The sequence below is a fragment of the Telopea speciosissima genome, chromosome 6 (assembly GCF_018873765.1).
Source record: "Telopea speciosissima isolate NSW1024214 ecotype Mountain lineage chromosome 6, Tspe_v1, whole genome shotgun sequence".
Classification (NCBI taxonomy): Eukaryota; Viridiplantae; Streptophyta; class Magnoliopsida; order Proteales; family Proteaceae; genus Telopea; species Telopea speciosissima.
In genome coordinates, this window is record NC_057921.1 from 56,503,771 (window position 1) to 56,518,195 (window position 14,425).

At 40.3% G+C, this 14,425-nt stretch overlaps 2 protein-coding genes across 3 annotated transcripts in view; both read left to right on the forward strand.

Annotated features, from left to right (window-relative positions):
- The first annotated feature begins 1,031 nt into the window (after positions 1–1,031).
- LOC122664050 (isoleucine--tRNA ligase, chloroplastic/mitochondrial) overlaps positions 1,032–14,425 on the forward strand; it is a 95,084-nt gene continuing 81,690 nt past the window's right edge. Inside the window, exons 1-3 of one of the 2 annotated variants that reach the window (XM_043859731.1) lie at positions 1,032–1,086; positions 4,304–4,310; positions 13,533–13,597. In XM_043859731.1, coding sequence (XP_043715666.1) covers positions 13,571–13,597 — 27 coding nt within the window. In that variant the 5' untranslated portion in view covers positions 1,032–1,086; positions 4,304–4,310; positions 13,533–13,570. The remainder of the gene's footprint in view (positions 1,087–4,303; positions 4,311–13,532; positions 13,598–14,425) is intronic. The other variant, XM_043859732.1, reaches the window with a different exon arrangement.
- LOC122665965 (uncharacterized mitochondrial protein AtMg00810-like) lies at positions 3,901–9,394 on the forward strand. The gene is made up of 4 exons (XM_043862085.1): positions 3,901–4,018; positions 7,302–7,648; positions 7,730–8,119; positions 9,173–9,394. Exons 1-4 carry the CDS (start codon positions 3,901–3,903, stop codon positions 9,392–9,394), a joined length of 1,077 nt encoding a protein of 358 aa, XP_043718020.1.

The window sequence follows — 14,425 nt, forward strand, 5'->3', positions numbered from 1 at the left end:
ATAATAATTGATAAATTGATAATAAAGGGGCAGCATGAGATCCCTTGCCCATTATATATGGCGAACGTTGGTCCAATGAGGCCCACTATGTGAACCTCCCTACTTAAACAAAAACTTGTAGGAAATCAATGGCCCGAATATATGGTGAAACTTGGTCCAATTATGAGTCTCGTATTGTGTGGGGAATTTCATTACACCCGCCCAGTGTGCTTCCAAGTAGGTCTGTAAACGGATCGTATCCGACTCGGATGTGATTGGATCTGGATATTCCCTAGCTGAATACGAATACCTCTAAATGGATTCGGATGCAGATCTAATTTGGATTTCTGACCATCCGTTTACATCTGTGCCTTGTGTAACCCGAACCTTCCTCCCCCTAACAGATACAATTCACTCTCAATCCATATCTCTTATATCATGTTTCCCTTTTCCTCATATTCTAGAACATGTTTAATCTTAAAAAACCCTCAAGATCATTATTTACTTAATTTTTTATGGCATAAGTTTTTATACACGATTGTGTATGTACACGGCCTATATGAGAAGTACCACCAGATGGGCATAATTGCCCGTCTGAAATGACTATAAATGCCCATTTGAAATGACCATAAAGCCCCCCCCCCCCTATTGAATGCATTGATGCACGGCATCTACCTTGTACCAATACCTTCCCTATTTTTTATTATTAAGTATTTAGATTTTTTTTGGATTATTTTTATCGAAGTATTTGGATTTTTTTTCGGATATTTTTAAATGAATACGGATATCCTTAAACATATACGGATACGGATCGGATTCGAATTTTAGATTTTATCCATTTACAACCCTACTTTCAAGGTGTGTTTGGCCATTAGCTGTGTGCACGTTTGCGCCCCTTCTTTTTGGGCAGTCGATAAGGTGATCCGCTAGGAGTGGTTTTTTTATTTTTTTTCCACTTACAATATGAGTTTACTCTGCAAGTGAGGCAGCGGCAGCTCCCTCATCCTTCTCTGTTCTTCGTCTCTGACTCTGCGACAAAGCCAGCGGGGGGAAGAGCGAGCGACAATGTTACAACGTGCGATAGCTGACTTCTTATAACAGGAAAAGGTCACAATTTCTCACTCTATCTCTCTCTGTGTAATTCAATATATACATTCCAAATCCCCTGTACAGACCCCGCAAGCCAGCGTTGAAAAATTTCTTGAATGCACCACGATATTTACAAAGGGTTATACTGGGGCTGTTGGGATTGACGATGCTGCCTGGGACCATGAGCCGTTGGCTGACGACAGCCATCGGTGTCCAAACGAGCTGGCAGCACTCAGCCCCGCTGCGGCGGCGTTGGCTATCATAGCGGTCGTCGGTTTTGGGAAACCCAGCGGACCGTTGAGGTTCCCACACTGGTCTTAGTGAGCTCGAGCACCGTCATATACAGTGCACGAGCAAGGACGGTTCCCATCAGGAAAGTGCCAAAGCCTCTATAGAGGTCTCTGATGCCCTTGTGGCACAAGATACCAAAGGCCGTTCTGATGCAAGAGACCTGCGTTGTCAATACCTGTTATCGAGTCTCAAGGACGACAACAGGGTTAAGGATAGCAGAGATTCCAGAGAAGAGCGTTTGTCCAGCATTCTCCAATTGATATCCGAAGGGAGATGTATTTCTGGGGCTGAACATTCTTTGCCAGTAGCACTTTAAAATTAAAATCATCTTCACCGCTTTCGAAGACTAAATAAAGAAGAAATTTGGAATGAAAAAAAAAAAATGAAATCCGTCCTCTTCTCTTCTCCTTTCAGTTCTGATATACTTCCATGTGATGATTGAAACTGTACAAACAGCGTAGAGGTCTCCCAGATTCGAAATAGAGATGGAAAGACAAAAATGAGAAGGACAAAAAAAAGCTGAAACCTAACCCTGAAACCTATTGTCCCCATCGCAACCTGAATCCCATTGTAACTCTGGAACCCATTGTCCATTGCAACCTTAATCCTAACTTAACTCTGAAACCCATTTTCCCCATTGCTACCCTGAAGCCCATCGTCCCCATCACAACCTGAATCCCAACGTCCCCATTGCAACCTAAATTCTATCGTAACTCTGAAAACCCATTGTCCCCATCGCAACCCTGAAACCGATCACAATCTGAATCCATCGAATTCTGAAACTGAAAGCAACGTGAAACCAGAGATTGAAATAAGAAGATCACAGACATTGAGTTCAGAGCCCTAGCAGATGCAAGCCCCATTCTTCATCTGAGAGAGCAAATCAGAGCAGAGATCGCGAGAGAGTGTGTTTGAGGTATCTTCTTCTACCGAGCACTTCCTCTTTTTTTTTTGTTTTTATTGTTATGCGAATGGATGGGCACCTGGAGAATGGGAAAGGTCTGTTAACGGGAGGATGGCTTTGGCCATGATTTCCTTGTTTGATGGGAATGCTTTCCCTACCCTGTTTGGGAGGGTGGAATCGGAGGGTGAGAGGATGGTTGATTGTCCAGTCCTGGTTGAGGGTTGAAGGGTTGTGAAAGTAATGGTGCTGTTGGAATGAGGGTTGGTTCTATGGATGCATTCTTAGTTGAGAAGGCTCCTGAGATGGGAGAAGGGGTTGCAGGTGCTAATCGGGTGAGTGTAATTGGGTCTGGGCCGGAGAGTGAGAGGGTGATCAGCAGGTCAGTGGGAGTTCCTTGGAGGTCGTTGTTTTGGGGGTAGATGTTGGTAAGAGATATGAGGGTTTAAACCTCCATTATGTGCCCCCTTCCTTGTCTGGGGAAAGAAAAGTTGCAAGATACTCTAACAGTGCTTTTGAAGATGAAATTCTTAAATGGAAGAACACGCTCGTAGGCCACTTTGTAGACAGTCGCCCTCCATTCTCAGTGGTTAAAGATGCTGTATCTAGGATGTGGAGGCTGAAAGGGATCGTCAACACCTTTTTGTTAGAAAATGGGATTTTTATCTTTAAATTCTCGGATGAAGAAGATAACTCATCTGTTCATGAAGGTGAACATTGGGCCTTGCTTGTCGTCCTATTATTCTTAGGCACTGGGAATGAAGCATGCAGCTCCAGAAGGCTGATCTGAAAACTTGCCATTTGGGTTTCTCTTCCAGGTCTCCCTTTTCATCTTTGGTGTGAAGAAGGGTTTAGCATTGTAGGATCCGTTTCCATGCTACAACTTTTTTTCCTTCTTCGTTCTGCTAATAGCGAGTTGTAGGGATTCCTTTTGATCAGTAGTCATGTTCGACGGAAATAATACTCTCTCCACACCCATTGACAGAGTGAGTCGCAGCCCCCATAGCGAGTTTACCCCATTCCTTGTTAGCTCCATCAGGTTGGATGGGAGCAACTATTTGATGTGGTCTCGCTCTTGCTTTCTTTCTACTGCTGCTCGTGGCTTTTTTTTTCCTACTACTGCTCGTGGCCTCACTGGGTATCTTTTGGGTGATGTTGCTAAGCTTACAATTGTTGGTCCATTTCAGAAGTGGATCTCGGATGACTCCCTTGTAATGTCATTCCTGATCAACTCTATGCCCTCGACTATTGCTCGTGGTTATCTTCTCTTGGATTCTGCTGAGAAGATTTGGAAGGTTGCAAAGGAGACTTATTCCCAGGTTGGAAACGCAGCTCAAGTCTATAAGTTGTGTAAGAGGATTCATAGCACCACTCAGAAGGAGATGTCTCTGTCCCAGTACTATTATGATTTGCGCAACATGTGGCAGGAACTTGACTTCTATGAGACCTTTCAGGCTACTTGCTTTATTGATGCTGTTGGTTTCAAGAAACATGAAGATATGGTTCGTGTGTATGACATTTTGGCTGGTTTGAATGTGGAGTATTATCACATTCGATCCTAGGTGCTCAGTCGGGATCCTTTTCCTACCTTGGAAAAGTCTTATGCTCTTGTTCACCTTGAGGAGAGTCGACGTACAACTATGCTTCAGCTGGTTCTGCAAGAGAGATTTGCTCTCTATACTGGTTCTGGTCCTCAGTTTCGAGGAGGTTTTGGTCTCTCTTTTGATCGTTCTTCATCTGACCGTGATCCTGTGAAGTGTGAGTATTGTGGGAAAGAACACCACACGAAGGAGTTTTGTTGGAAGTTACACGGTTGAGTGGTGGTTTCTATTTGCTTGAGGACATTCACCTTGCAGCTTTAGCTCTTATTGCTTAGGCTTATCAGTTGGATTCGTCTACTTCTGCTTCCGCTCTATCGGAGTTGCATCGATGGCATCAGAATTTGGGCCATCCTCCTATTAGAACTTGATCTTTTGTTTTCATATCTCTTTCAGAAATGTAACCCTGAAGATTTTTTTTTGTGATGCTTGTGTTTTTGCCAAGCAAACTTGTGCTGTTTATCCTCTTTCTGATAATATAAGTAATGCTCCTTTTACTCTCATTCACTCTGATATTTGGGGTCCTTCCTGTTGTGCATCTATTTCTGGTTATCGTTGGTTTGTGACTTTTATTGATTGCCATTCCCGTACAACTTAGGTTTATTTGATGCATCATAAAAGTGAATTGTTTCAATGTTTTCAACTTTTTCATAGCATGATTAAAATACAGTTTAATGCTATAGTTAAAGTTCTCCGCAGTGATAATGGTCGGGAATATTGTGAGGGCTCTTTTCAATCTTATCTTGTTATTGGCTTACTGCTGGCATCATTCATCTCTTTTTCAGTCTTATCTTGTTGCTGCTGGCATCGTTCATCAGACTAGCTGTGTGGATACTCCAACCCTGAATCGTGTTGCGGAACATAAAAACTGCCACCTATTGGAGGTCGCACGTGCTCTAATGTTTGAAATGCATGTACCCAAACATTATTGGAGTGATGGTGTCCTTACTACTGCTTACCTAATCAACCGCATGCCTTCTCGTGTGTTAGGTTCCCGTACCCCTTTGGATGTTCTTTAACACAACTCCGCCTTTACTCTTCCTCTGCGGATTTTTGGTTGTGTGTTTTGCACACAATCATCGCCTTGCTGGCAAACTTGATCCTTTGGGGCTTTGGTGCATCTTTGTTGGCTACTCTGGTACTCATAAGGGCTATAAATGCTATCATCCACCTTCCTGTCGTCTTTTGGTCTCTATGGATATCGTGTTTCACGAGTCCGCTGCCTACTAGTCTTCCGCGGCTCCTCTTGAGGGGTAGTGTTGTACTGATGATGTGCCTCTTGTTGTTCCTCTCGACAGCCGCTCCTTATTTCTTCCTAAGCTTGATGTGGACTCTATTAAGGGGGGACAGCCAAATACTGACAATGAACCTAGTACTAGACCATTTAATGTAGTCCTAGCTAGGTAGGAGACCTACTAGGAGCCAGATAACAGGATCAATAGCAAAAGGGGTTGCTGGTTCGAATGGACAACACTAGGTTTTGGGTTAATTCTAGGGTTTAGGATGGGAATTTGGGAATGGGTCTTATATAGGTTTAATATGCAGGTCTAGGGGGTTATTATGGGATAAAAATAATTGGATTTGGTTAAGTTTGAAAATCTGCAGAATTAGGGTTAGGGTTTCGGGTTTTAGGTTTAAGGATCTAGGCTCAAAACTAGGGTTTAGATGGTCAGATGGGACTCAAATTGGGATCGAGTATAGGAGGGAGAGGGAGGGATGTTTGCTGGAAGTTTGGCACAGATCTGATGGTTGGAAGGTGAATGCTTGGGGATCAAGCTAAAATTCGAAGGAATAGTTGCAGGTTTAATGGAGGGGATGGAAGGCTGGCTGTAGTGATCTGATTGGGTCGATGGGAAAGGATGGATTAGGTTAGAGGATGAAGAGGGGAAGGATATATGTAGGAAACTAAAATTACTTACTGGTTTGATCTCCTTCAAAGGCAGCACAGCATTAGCAGCTTGAAGAAGCTCGATTGAAGAAGAAGAAGAACCTCCCGGTACTGGACAGACGCAAGGAGTCGTGAGAGTCTACTCACCCTAGCACCTTGAGATCCACAAGGCAACACTCACACAAGGGAGCAATAGCAGCAACAAAGGCAGCAAGTATAAAGCTGAGTTTTAATTAATCAAAATTTGTGTTCAATGCTGGCCTCCCTTACAAACTTATATAGAAGACTCAAAAATAGACTTAGACACTAAAAAGGAAAGGCCTAATCCTATCCCTAACCTATTAGGTAATTTAAATTAACTAGGAAACTAGAATCTAAAGGAAATAGACTCAAAACATGACTGGACTTATAGAGTCCTAATCCAGCCCAACTTACATCACATGATCACTTAACCAAGTCACATGATCACTTAAATTGATCCAATTGGATGCAACCAATTTGAACCGGTTTAGTTAAAAGACATAAAAATAAACTCAGTATTGGGCTAATCCCGTATGCAACCTATATACCCCTAGTTTAGGCTCATTAAAGTGGCTTATTACATTGAAAACTCTTGGGATCAAAGGACCAACATATATATATCCCAACCCTAGACTTATTCTTAATAAAAGAAGCCCAGTTTGGTGATAATTCTGCATCACCATTGTAGGTGTTCTTTCGGTCTCGGTCTCTTTCTCGCAAGGATTCGATAGATATCATCACTACTACTACAGTACCTTGCCAACTGCTCTCCTCAGATCCAGGACATCCCGTTTCCCTTGAGCTCGGTAATCCTCTTCTTTCTAGTGATATAGATCATTTGAATTTACCTATTGCTGTCCGGAAAGGAACTAGGAGTTGCACTCAACATCCTATATGTTATACTGTGTCTTTCGATTCTCTCTCTCCTTCCTATCGAGCATTTGTATCTTCCTTGTCTTCTATTTCTGTTCCCCTGTCTTGGTAGGTTGCAATGGCAGATTTGAGATGAAAAGATGATATGATAGAGGAGATGAGAGCCCTAAACAAAAATGACACATGGCAAGAGACCAGTGGGTTGCAAATGGGTGTACACAGTGAAAGTGTGAAACAGAGAGCTGATGGAACAGAGGACCGATATAAAGCCAGAGACTTGTTGCAAAGGGGTTTATCCAAACTTATGGGATTGCCTATTAGGAGATGTTTGCACCAATTGAAAAGTTGAACACTATTCGGGTCATTCTTTCATGTGCTATTAACTCGGGCTGGGAGCTACAACAACTTGATGTTAGAAATGCCTTCCTTCATGGTGAGCTTGAAGAAGAGGTATATATGGAAGTTCCCCAAGGATTCACAAGTAAAGAAACCCATGGGAAAGTCTGCAAACTGAAGCATGCATTATATGGGTTGAAGTAGTCACCTAGAGCATGGTTCGGTCGTTTCCATAAGGCTATGATCACAGCCAGGTACACTCAAAGTAATGTTGATCATACCTTGTTCATTAAGAGATATGGTGTTCACATTACACTCCCCATAGTTTATGTTGATGGCATTGTCATCACTGGAAGCGACTCAGCTGAAATTACCAAGTTGAAATTCTTTTTGGGACAGGAGTTTGAGATTAAAGATTTGGGGCAACTACGATATTTCCTTGGTATTGAAGTTGCTCACTCTTCTAGTGATATCTTTCTCTCTCAAAGAAAATATATCTTAGATCTCTTATCTGAGACTGGGATGCTTGGCTGTCGTTTTGTTGATACTCCTCTTGAAGCAAACACACATCTAAAGAGTGAGGATGGTGAACCTGTTGACAAAGGAGGATACCAACGACTAGTTGGGAGATTGATATATCTCTCACATACTCGACCAGACATTACTCATGCTGTAAGTTTGGTGAGTCAGTAGATGCATGATCCATATTCAACTCATCTAGATGCTGTGAATCGTATTCTAAGGTACTTGAAGTCGGCTCCAGGAAAAGGGATCCTTTTCTCTCCTCACAATCACATGTGTATAGAGGCCTTCATAGATGCTGATTGGACAGGTTCCCCAGATGATCGAAGATCCACATCTGGCTATTGTTCCTTTGTAGGAGGTAACCTTGTGACCTGGCGTAGTAAGAAGCAAGCTTTGGTTACTCGATCAAGTGCAGAGACTGAGTTTCGTGCCATGGCACAGGGTATATGTGAGTTGTTATGGCTTAAGGATCTTCTTCAAGACCTTGGTATTAGTTCTAATCCTCCCATGACACTGTACTGTGATAGCAAGTCTGCTATTAGTATTGCCCATAATCCAGTTCAGCATGACAAGACGAAGCATGTGGAGATAGACCGTCATTTCATCAAGGAGTTATATGTATCCCATTTGTTCAGTCCGGTGATCACTTGGCTGATGTCTTTACTAAAGGGCTTAGTAGGAAGGTCTTCCATTCTATTCTATGCAAGTTGGGCATGTGTGGCATCTATGCACCAACTTGAGGGGGAGTGTTGTAATTTGGGTTGAAGGGTTTTTTTGGGTATACTTGTAAGTATGCGTCGCCCTAAGGGTATATTTGTAATTTGTTTCTTTTTCCCTTCTATTATAAATAGAACATGGCTGTGCTCTCTTTAGACACAAGTTATTATTCTCTCCAACCCTTTTTCTCCATTTCATTAATTTGTTAGGCTAGAATCTGGTGGCGGTGCTCCTCCACATGGTGTGATGGCTGGTGAAAGCCAAACTAGTGTAATGGCGGACAGATTTCAAACTTCGAATCGAAGTTAAAATAAAGAAGATGGAATAACAAATCAAATGGAGTAATAGATTTGGGACTCTTAAGAGATTTGGCAGATTTGTTGGTGGTCATTGAGGGGAATCCTAAAAAGCGACAAGCGATGAAGAAGAATTTGAACTCTTCTTTCTTTAGCAGATTTGCTCCTATGAATGTGGGAATGGATGTGGTATCCAATAATGAGGTGGTGAATGTAGGAGATGAGCAAATTTCAAAATTAATTGATCTTCCTCCTACATTAAAGGATGTTGAGTCAGCTCATGTGAATCATTTGGAGGTGTTATTGGTTGCGGATAAGCAATCAACAACTCATACACCTTAAACCACTTGACCATCTCTCTCCTCCATAATAATTATGACCCAGAAACTAAGTGAATAGCGAGTCATTCCTATTATTATAGGTATAGGTACAACCAATCGATTCTAAATATCAAAAAAATAGATAAGAAAACTTTTGATCAAATCATGGAAATACATTTGAGGCTGGTCAAATTTATGATATGGTGGACAAGGTTGAAGAATGGACTGAAGATATCTGGTTCGCTCATGATGATAAGCTCAAGAAAAAGAAAAAGAATAGGAAAAAACAAAGAGAAAAGAAGTCTTCTTCCTCTCACAAGCCCCTTCTCCATGGGCAGGTTGAAAATGTTGAGGATCCCAACAATGAGACTTTTTTGATTGACATCTTGGATCAACTAGTTGATGATATGTCTAAGGTTGCAAATATGGATGATAACTCTATCCCTTGTGAGGCCAGTTTGGAGTCAGAAGGGAAAATCATTCCTTCATATCTGAGACTGAAATGTCGTCTCCTTGGTTGGTCTCTCTCAAGTGGAAGATCTAGAGTTGAACCATACTGAAGAGTTGATCCAACATGTTGACAATCTGGAGGAAGGGTCAGAGTTAAAGCAAAACAAGGAAGAGCTCCATTGGGAAGACACTCAAGTCTCTGCTTGGTGTAGGGGGGAAAAGTCACTATATTAGGTTTGCCCCTTATTTTCTTAACTGGCGATTGGAAAATCTGATGCCCTTGGAAGATCAGAAGTGTGGGCTCGTTATTGCTCCTTTTGGGATGATCCAGTTTTGATTATCCATCAGTCCTTGGGTTGTTGTTTTGTTCCTATTGCTTTTCTCTTTGTTTGTCTGGGGCCTAGTGCTTCTTGGTGGCATCTTTGCCGTGTAATATTTCTTTCTTCTTTGGTGTTTTATATATTTATTTATTCACCCCCCCCCCCCAAAAAAAAACTCTAGACCTTAAACATTCTGTTGTGAATCACACAACACTCGAGATGCACCTCTCTACTTCATATAAAACTTTCTTTTAACTGTTTAAGTTCTAAAGGAATTCGTCAATCACACAATACTCTGGATGCACTTCTCCACTTCATCTATCCTATTTTAATTCTCTGTGAAACGTTTCTATTTTAATTTTCTGTGAAACGTCATCCTTTATATCACCTTCTTTATTTATGATTGAGTCCAAATAACTAAAACTATCACTTTGCGGAATCGCCCTCTCATCAAATCTCACCATCTCAGTATCCGTCCTCGTGTAACTAAAGTTTCACACCATATACTCCGTCTTCGTTTTGCTTCACTTAAAACCTTTTGATTCCTAGGTTGATCTCCATAACTCCAACTTAGCGTTAATCCCTGCTTGTGTCTCGTCCACCAAAACAATATCATCAACATAAAGCATACACTAAGGAACCTCATATTGAATCCACTAACTTAACACCCCACAGTTCGTACATTAATCATCACACCATCATAGATATTATGTCCACATATTTACTTGAAACACTTCTCTTCTTTAATACTTGCCAAATTAACTCTCTAGGGACTCTATCACACGCTTTTTCTAGGTCAATAAAGACCATATGGATATCCTTCTTGCAATCTCTAAATCTTTCCACTAGTCTCCTAAATAAAGAGCTCCTGTTGGGTCAACCTGGTATAAAACCAAATTGGTTCTCTGTAATAGTAGTTTGTTGTCTCATGTGGGTTTCAATAACCCTCTCCAATAATTTATAGTACGACTCATTAGTTTTATGCCTCTATAGTTATTGTAGCTCTAAATATCACCTTTATTTTTGTAAATCGAAACCACAATGCTTTCCTCCGTTCATCTGGCATTTTCCTTGTGCTCATAATCTTATTAAACAACTTGGTTAGTCAAGATAAACCACAGATTCCTAAGCTCTTCCACACTTCTATTGGGACCTCATTTGGCCCTAGTGCCTTGCCTACTTTCATCCTCATTAAAGTTTCTTTCACTTTAGACACCCTAATTTTTCGTATACATCTACGTCATGTGTGTCTTGATGGGTAACGCAGTCTTCGGGACGCTATTACTCGGAATTCTTCATTTTAGGCTGCAGAAATAAACTTTCCTTCTCTCCTTAATGTCCTCAACCCTTATTAGTACTTACCATCTTCACATTTAATACATCTAACATGGTTATCTCTACTCTTCCTTTTGCTCATTTTAGCTATTTTATGGATATCTTTTTCTCCTTTGTGCTCAGATTGTTATAGAGATATTCATATTTCTTTGCCCTTGCTTTTCCCATAATCTTTTTAGCTTCATTTTTGGCAAACTTCAACCTTTGCAGATCCTCTACATCCTTCGTCCTTTGCCATGTCTTGAAACTAGCTTTCTTAGTCTTAATGGCTGCTTGAATCTCATCATCCCACCACCAAGTCTCACTAAAGGAGTGATGTTTTCCTTTCGATTCACCCAAGACATCTTTAGCAATCTTGTTAATACAAATAGTCATATCGTTCCACATCGTATTAGTGTCTCCCTTAAAGTCACACTTGTTTGACCACTTTATCAGTAAATGATTTCAAAGTATCTCCTTTAAGCTCCACCACCTTATCCTAGGGTAAATAAGCTCACCTTTCTTACGATTCTGCATAGTGAGCTACATATCCATGACCACTAATCTATGTTGTATGGTTAGGCTCTCCCTTGGTATAACCTTACAGTCCTCACATAACAGTCTATTGGACCTTCTAGTTAGGAAGAAATCAATTTGGCTGCCAACTTACTATGATGCACACTTTTGAAGGTATCTAAACGTTCTTCTCCTTCAAAGTAAGTATTTACAATGGATAAATCATAAGGCACAACAAAATCTAAAACTGAGATCCCTTCATTCCTCTCTCCAAAACCATTTCCTCCATATATGTCTTCATAGACTCTACGATCTTTCCCAACATGTCCATTCAGATCACCACCTATAATAATCTTTTCTATTTGACCAAAACTTTACATTAATCCGCCCATGTGTTCCTAGAATTGTAACTTACTACTTTCATCTAATCCTACTTGAGGTGCGTAAGCGCGAATTATATTGACAACCTCTTTCTCCAACACAAGCTTGATGGATATAATCCTATATCCAAATCTTTTCACATCCACCACCTCATTCTTTAATTCTTTATAAACTACTGTGCCCACTCCACTTCTATTACTTTTATCCCCCGTATACCAAAGTTTAAAGTCATTCAACTCCTTAGCTTTTTTACCCTACCATCTAGTCTCTTAAATACATGCTATGTTAATCCTCCTTCTTCTCATAACATCTATCAATTCTAGACTCTTACCTATTAAAGATCTAATTTTCGAAGATGCTAGTCTATTCCTGCACTTTTGGACTAGCTTCTTTACCTGCACTCGTTTACGGTGCGAGAACCCTTACCTACTTGTCACCTTATCTGGGCGCCCTAGCTCTTGCTCACTTTTCAGTACACCTTGGTCATAGTGTAGCATGTCGCTTATTCTGGTGGGAATGCCCTAGCATAACATTGATAATATAAGGTTGTAGAATCCAAGTAAAAAGGTTTGGTTAGGGTTTTTTTGGTGCCAGCTGCCGACTTGACGCACCAAACCTCCTTTATTTGGGTTAGGACCGGTTGCAAACACTAGCGGAATTAAATTATGGAGAAATGTATGTGATCATATATTTAGAATTAATTTTTTTTGGGTGAATGGAAAATTATATTAATTAGGAAAAAACAATAAATACAAACAAGACAGTTAAATGAAAAAGTAATCAAAATAGAGGGTGGTTACAAAATTAAGGGTGAGGAGCAGCAATAAGAGGGAGATCCGAAGCAGAAGCAAGATGCCGATTCCTCTCAGTGTTAGGACAAAATGAGTGGATTGGAAGTAGCTTGTTCCTGACATCAAAGGTAATAGCAGCCCAAATCTCAATTGTTCGCGGTCATTTTGATAAACAAAGCTCTACCTTCATGTGGGGGGGCATATTTGTTCTAAGCCTATGTTGAAGACGGTTCTTTCAATAACATGTGATATCTCAGTGTGATTGGGTAGACAAAAGCAAATCTTTGATATTTTTTCTTTTTTTAATGTGAAATGTATCTTTGAAGTTGTAATATATCTTTGGGTTCTTCTAGGCGTCACTATTCCTAGTGAAGTATGACATTCCACTATTTGCTGCTTAGCAGTACATGGGTTAGTCCATGTGATAGAGGACCCCACATACTTCTAACCCATGTACTACCATGTGGCAAATTGTGAAGCGTTATACTTCACTAGGCATAGTGATGGGGAAGAAAACCCTATATCTTTTATATGGTGCTTGGATTTTGGAGTTTAGAAAGGGCTATGATATTTGGGATGGACTATGAATATTATATGCATTTTTTGTTGGATGTTTTACTTTGGATGCAAGCATTTAGGTAATAATTCCTCCATTTATTTGAATATATTGCCTTATTTTTGGTCTCGAATTTTTTAAATTTAAATGTTTAATATTCAAAGTTTCTGTTTTTGAATTTTTTCCATTCTCAAAATATTTGATCGGATTTTTGACTGTCCCATTCAAGTTTTGAACCATTTTAAACATGTCTGGACACCTGTTTTTTTGCCATTCCTGTATTAATAATGGTCTTGACTCTCAATGCACACTTCAACAAAGCAGCTTAGCAAATAAATGACAGTAGTGCGCCTAATCACTTTTTTCACAGGATACCCGTCTGCATCTGCTCCCAATATAGAAGCAAAAATGGCGATGCAAACCTCTCCGTACAGGGTATCCTCTCATGCTTCTATCATTGCTTACATTACAAGATCATGAACTGTTCTATATACTTCAATTAATCCACACGACCCATGCCTCTATTGATTTTTATTTATTATATATTTGGCAATCCACAGTGCTTTTTTAAAAATGTATATACTGATCGAACATTTTGAACAGAGTTGATTGTTCGTCAAATGATTTAAAATGCTTCTAAGATAATCTTCAGAATCACATGTTCATCTCTGATAAGGAATTTAAGCTGTCAAATGATATACATGAAGATGGGAGATTTGGTTGTCGTCTGTTAATATGTGGTTGCAATGTGAGTTCATTCATTACATTCATAGGATTCGTATTTATCTACGATTGATGATGAACAAGTCTTGGGTGAGTTTGGAAGCCCAAGCGTTATTAAAGATGTGTCCGAATCCCCTTGGCTGTGGCATATATGTAGTTATAGTTAGTACCAAATCCTTCCTCTCCCCTATCCCTCTAAACAGAAGATCTTTGGTGTCTACACCTAAACTCTATCGTGGAACAAAGATTAAATAAGCTTTAATAAAAAACCATAAGATTTTAGGGAATTTGCTCAATGTTAGCCACGCATATTGACTTTCTCCTCATTGTCTCTACTCAGGAGTAATATCTATATCTATAGGCACAGGATTGTCATGTGTGTGCAGTAATGATGAACTCTGATACCTGCAAAATGCATACCTTTCCGAAAGTACGCTATATGCGATAGGCTGGCCATACTTCTTTTGAGTGATGGGGGAGAAATATATTAGTTTTTACACATGTTTAGGTGTCCACTGCCTTGGTATTTTAAATCATGGA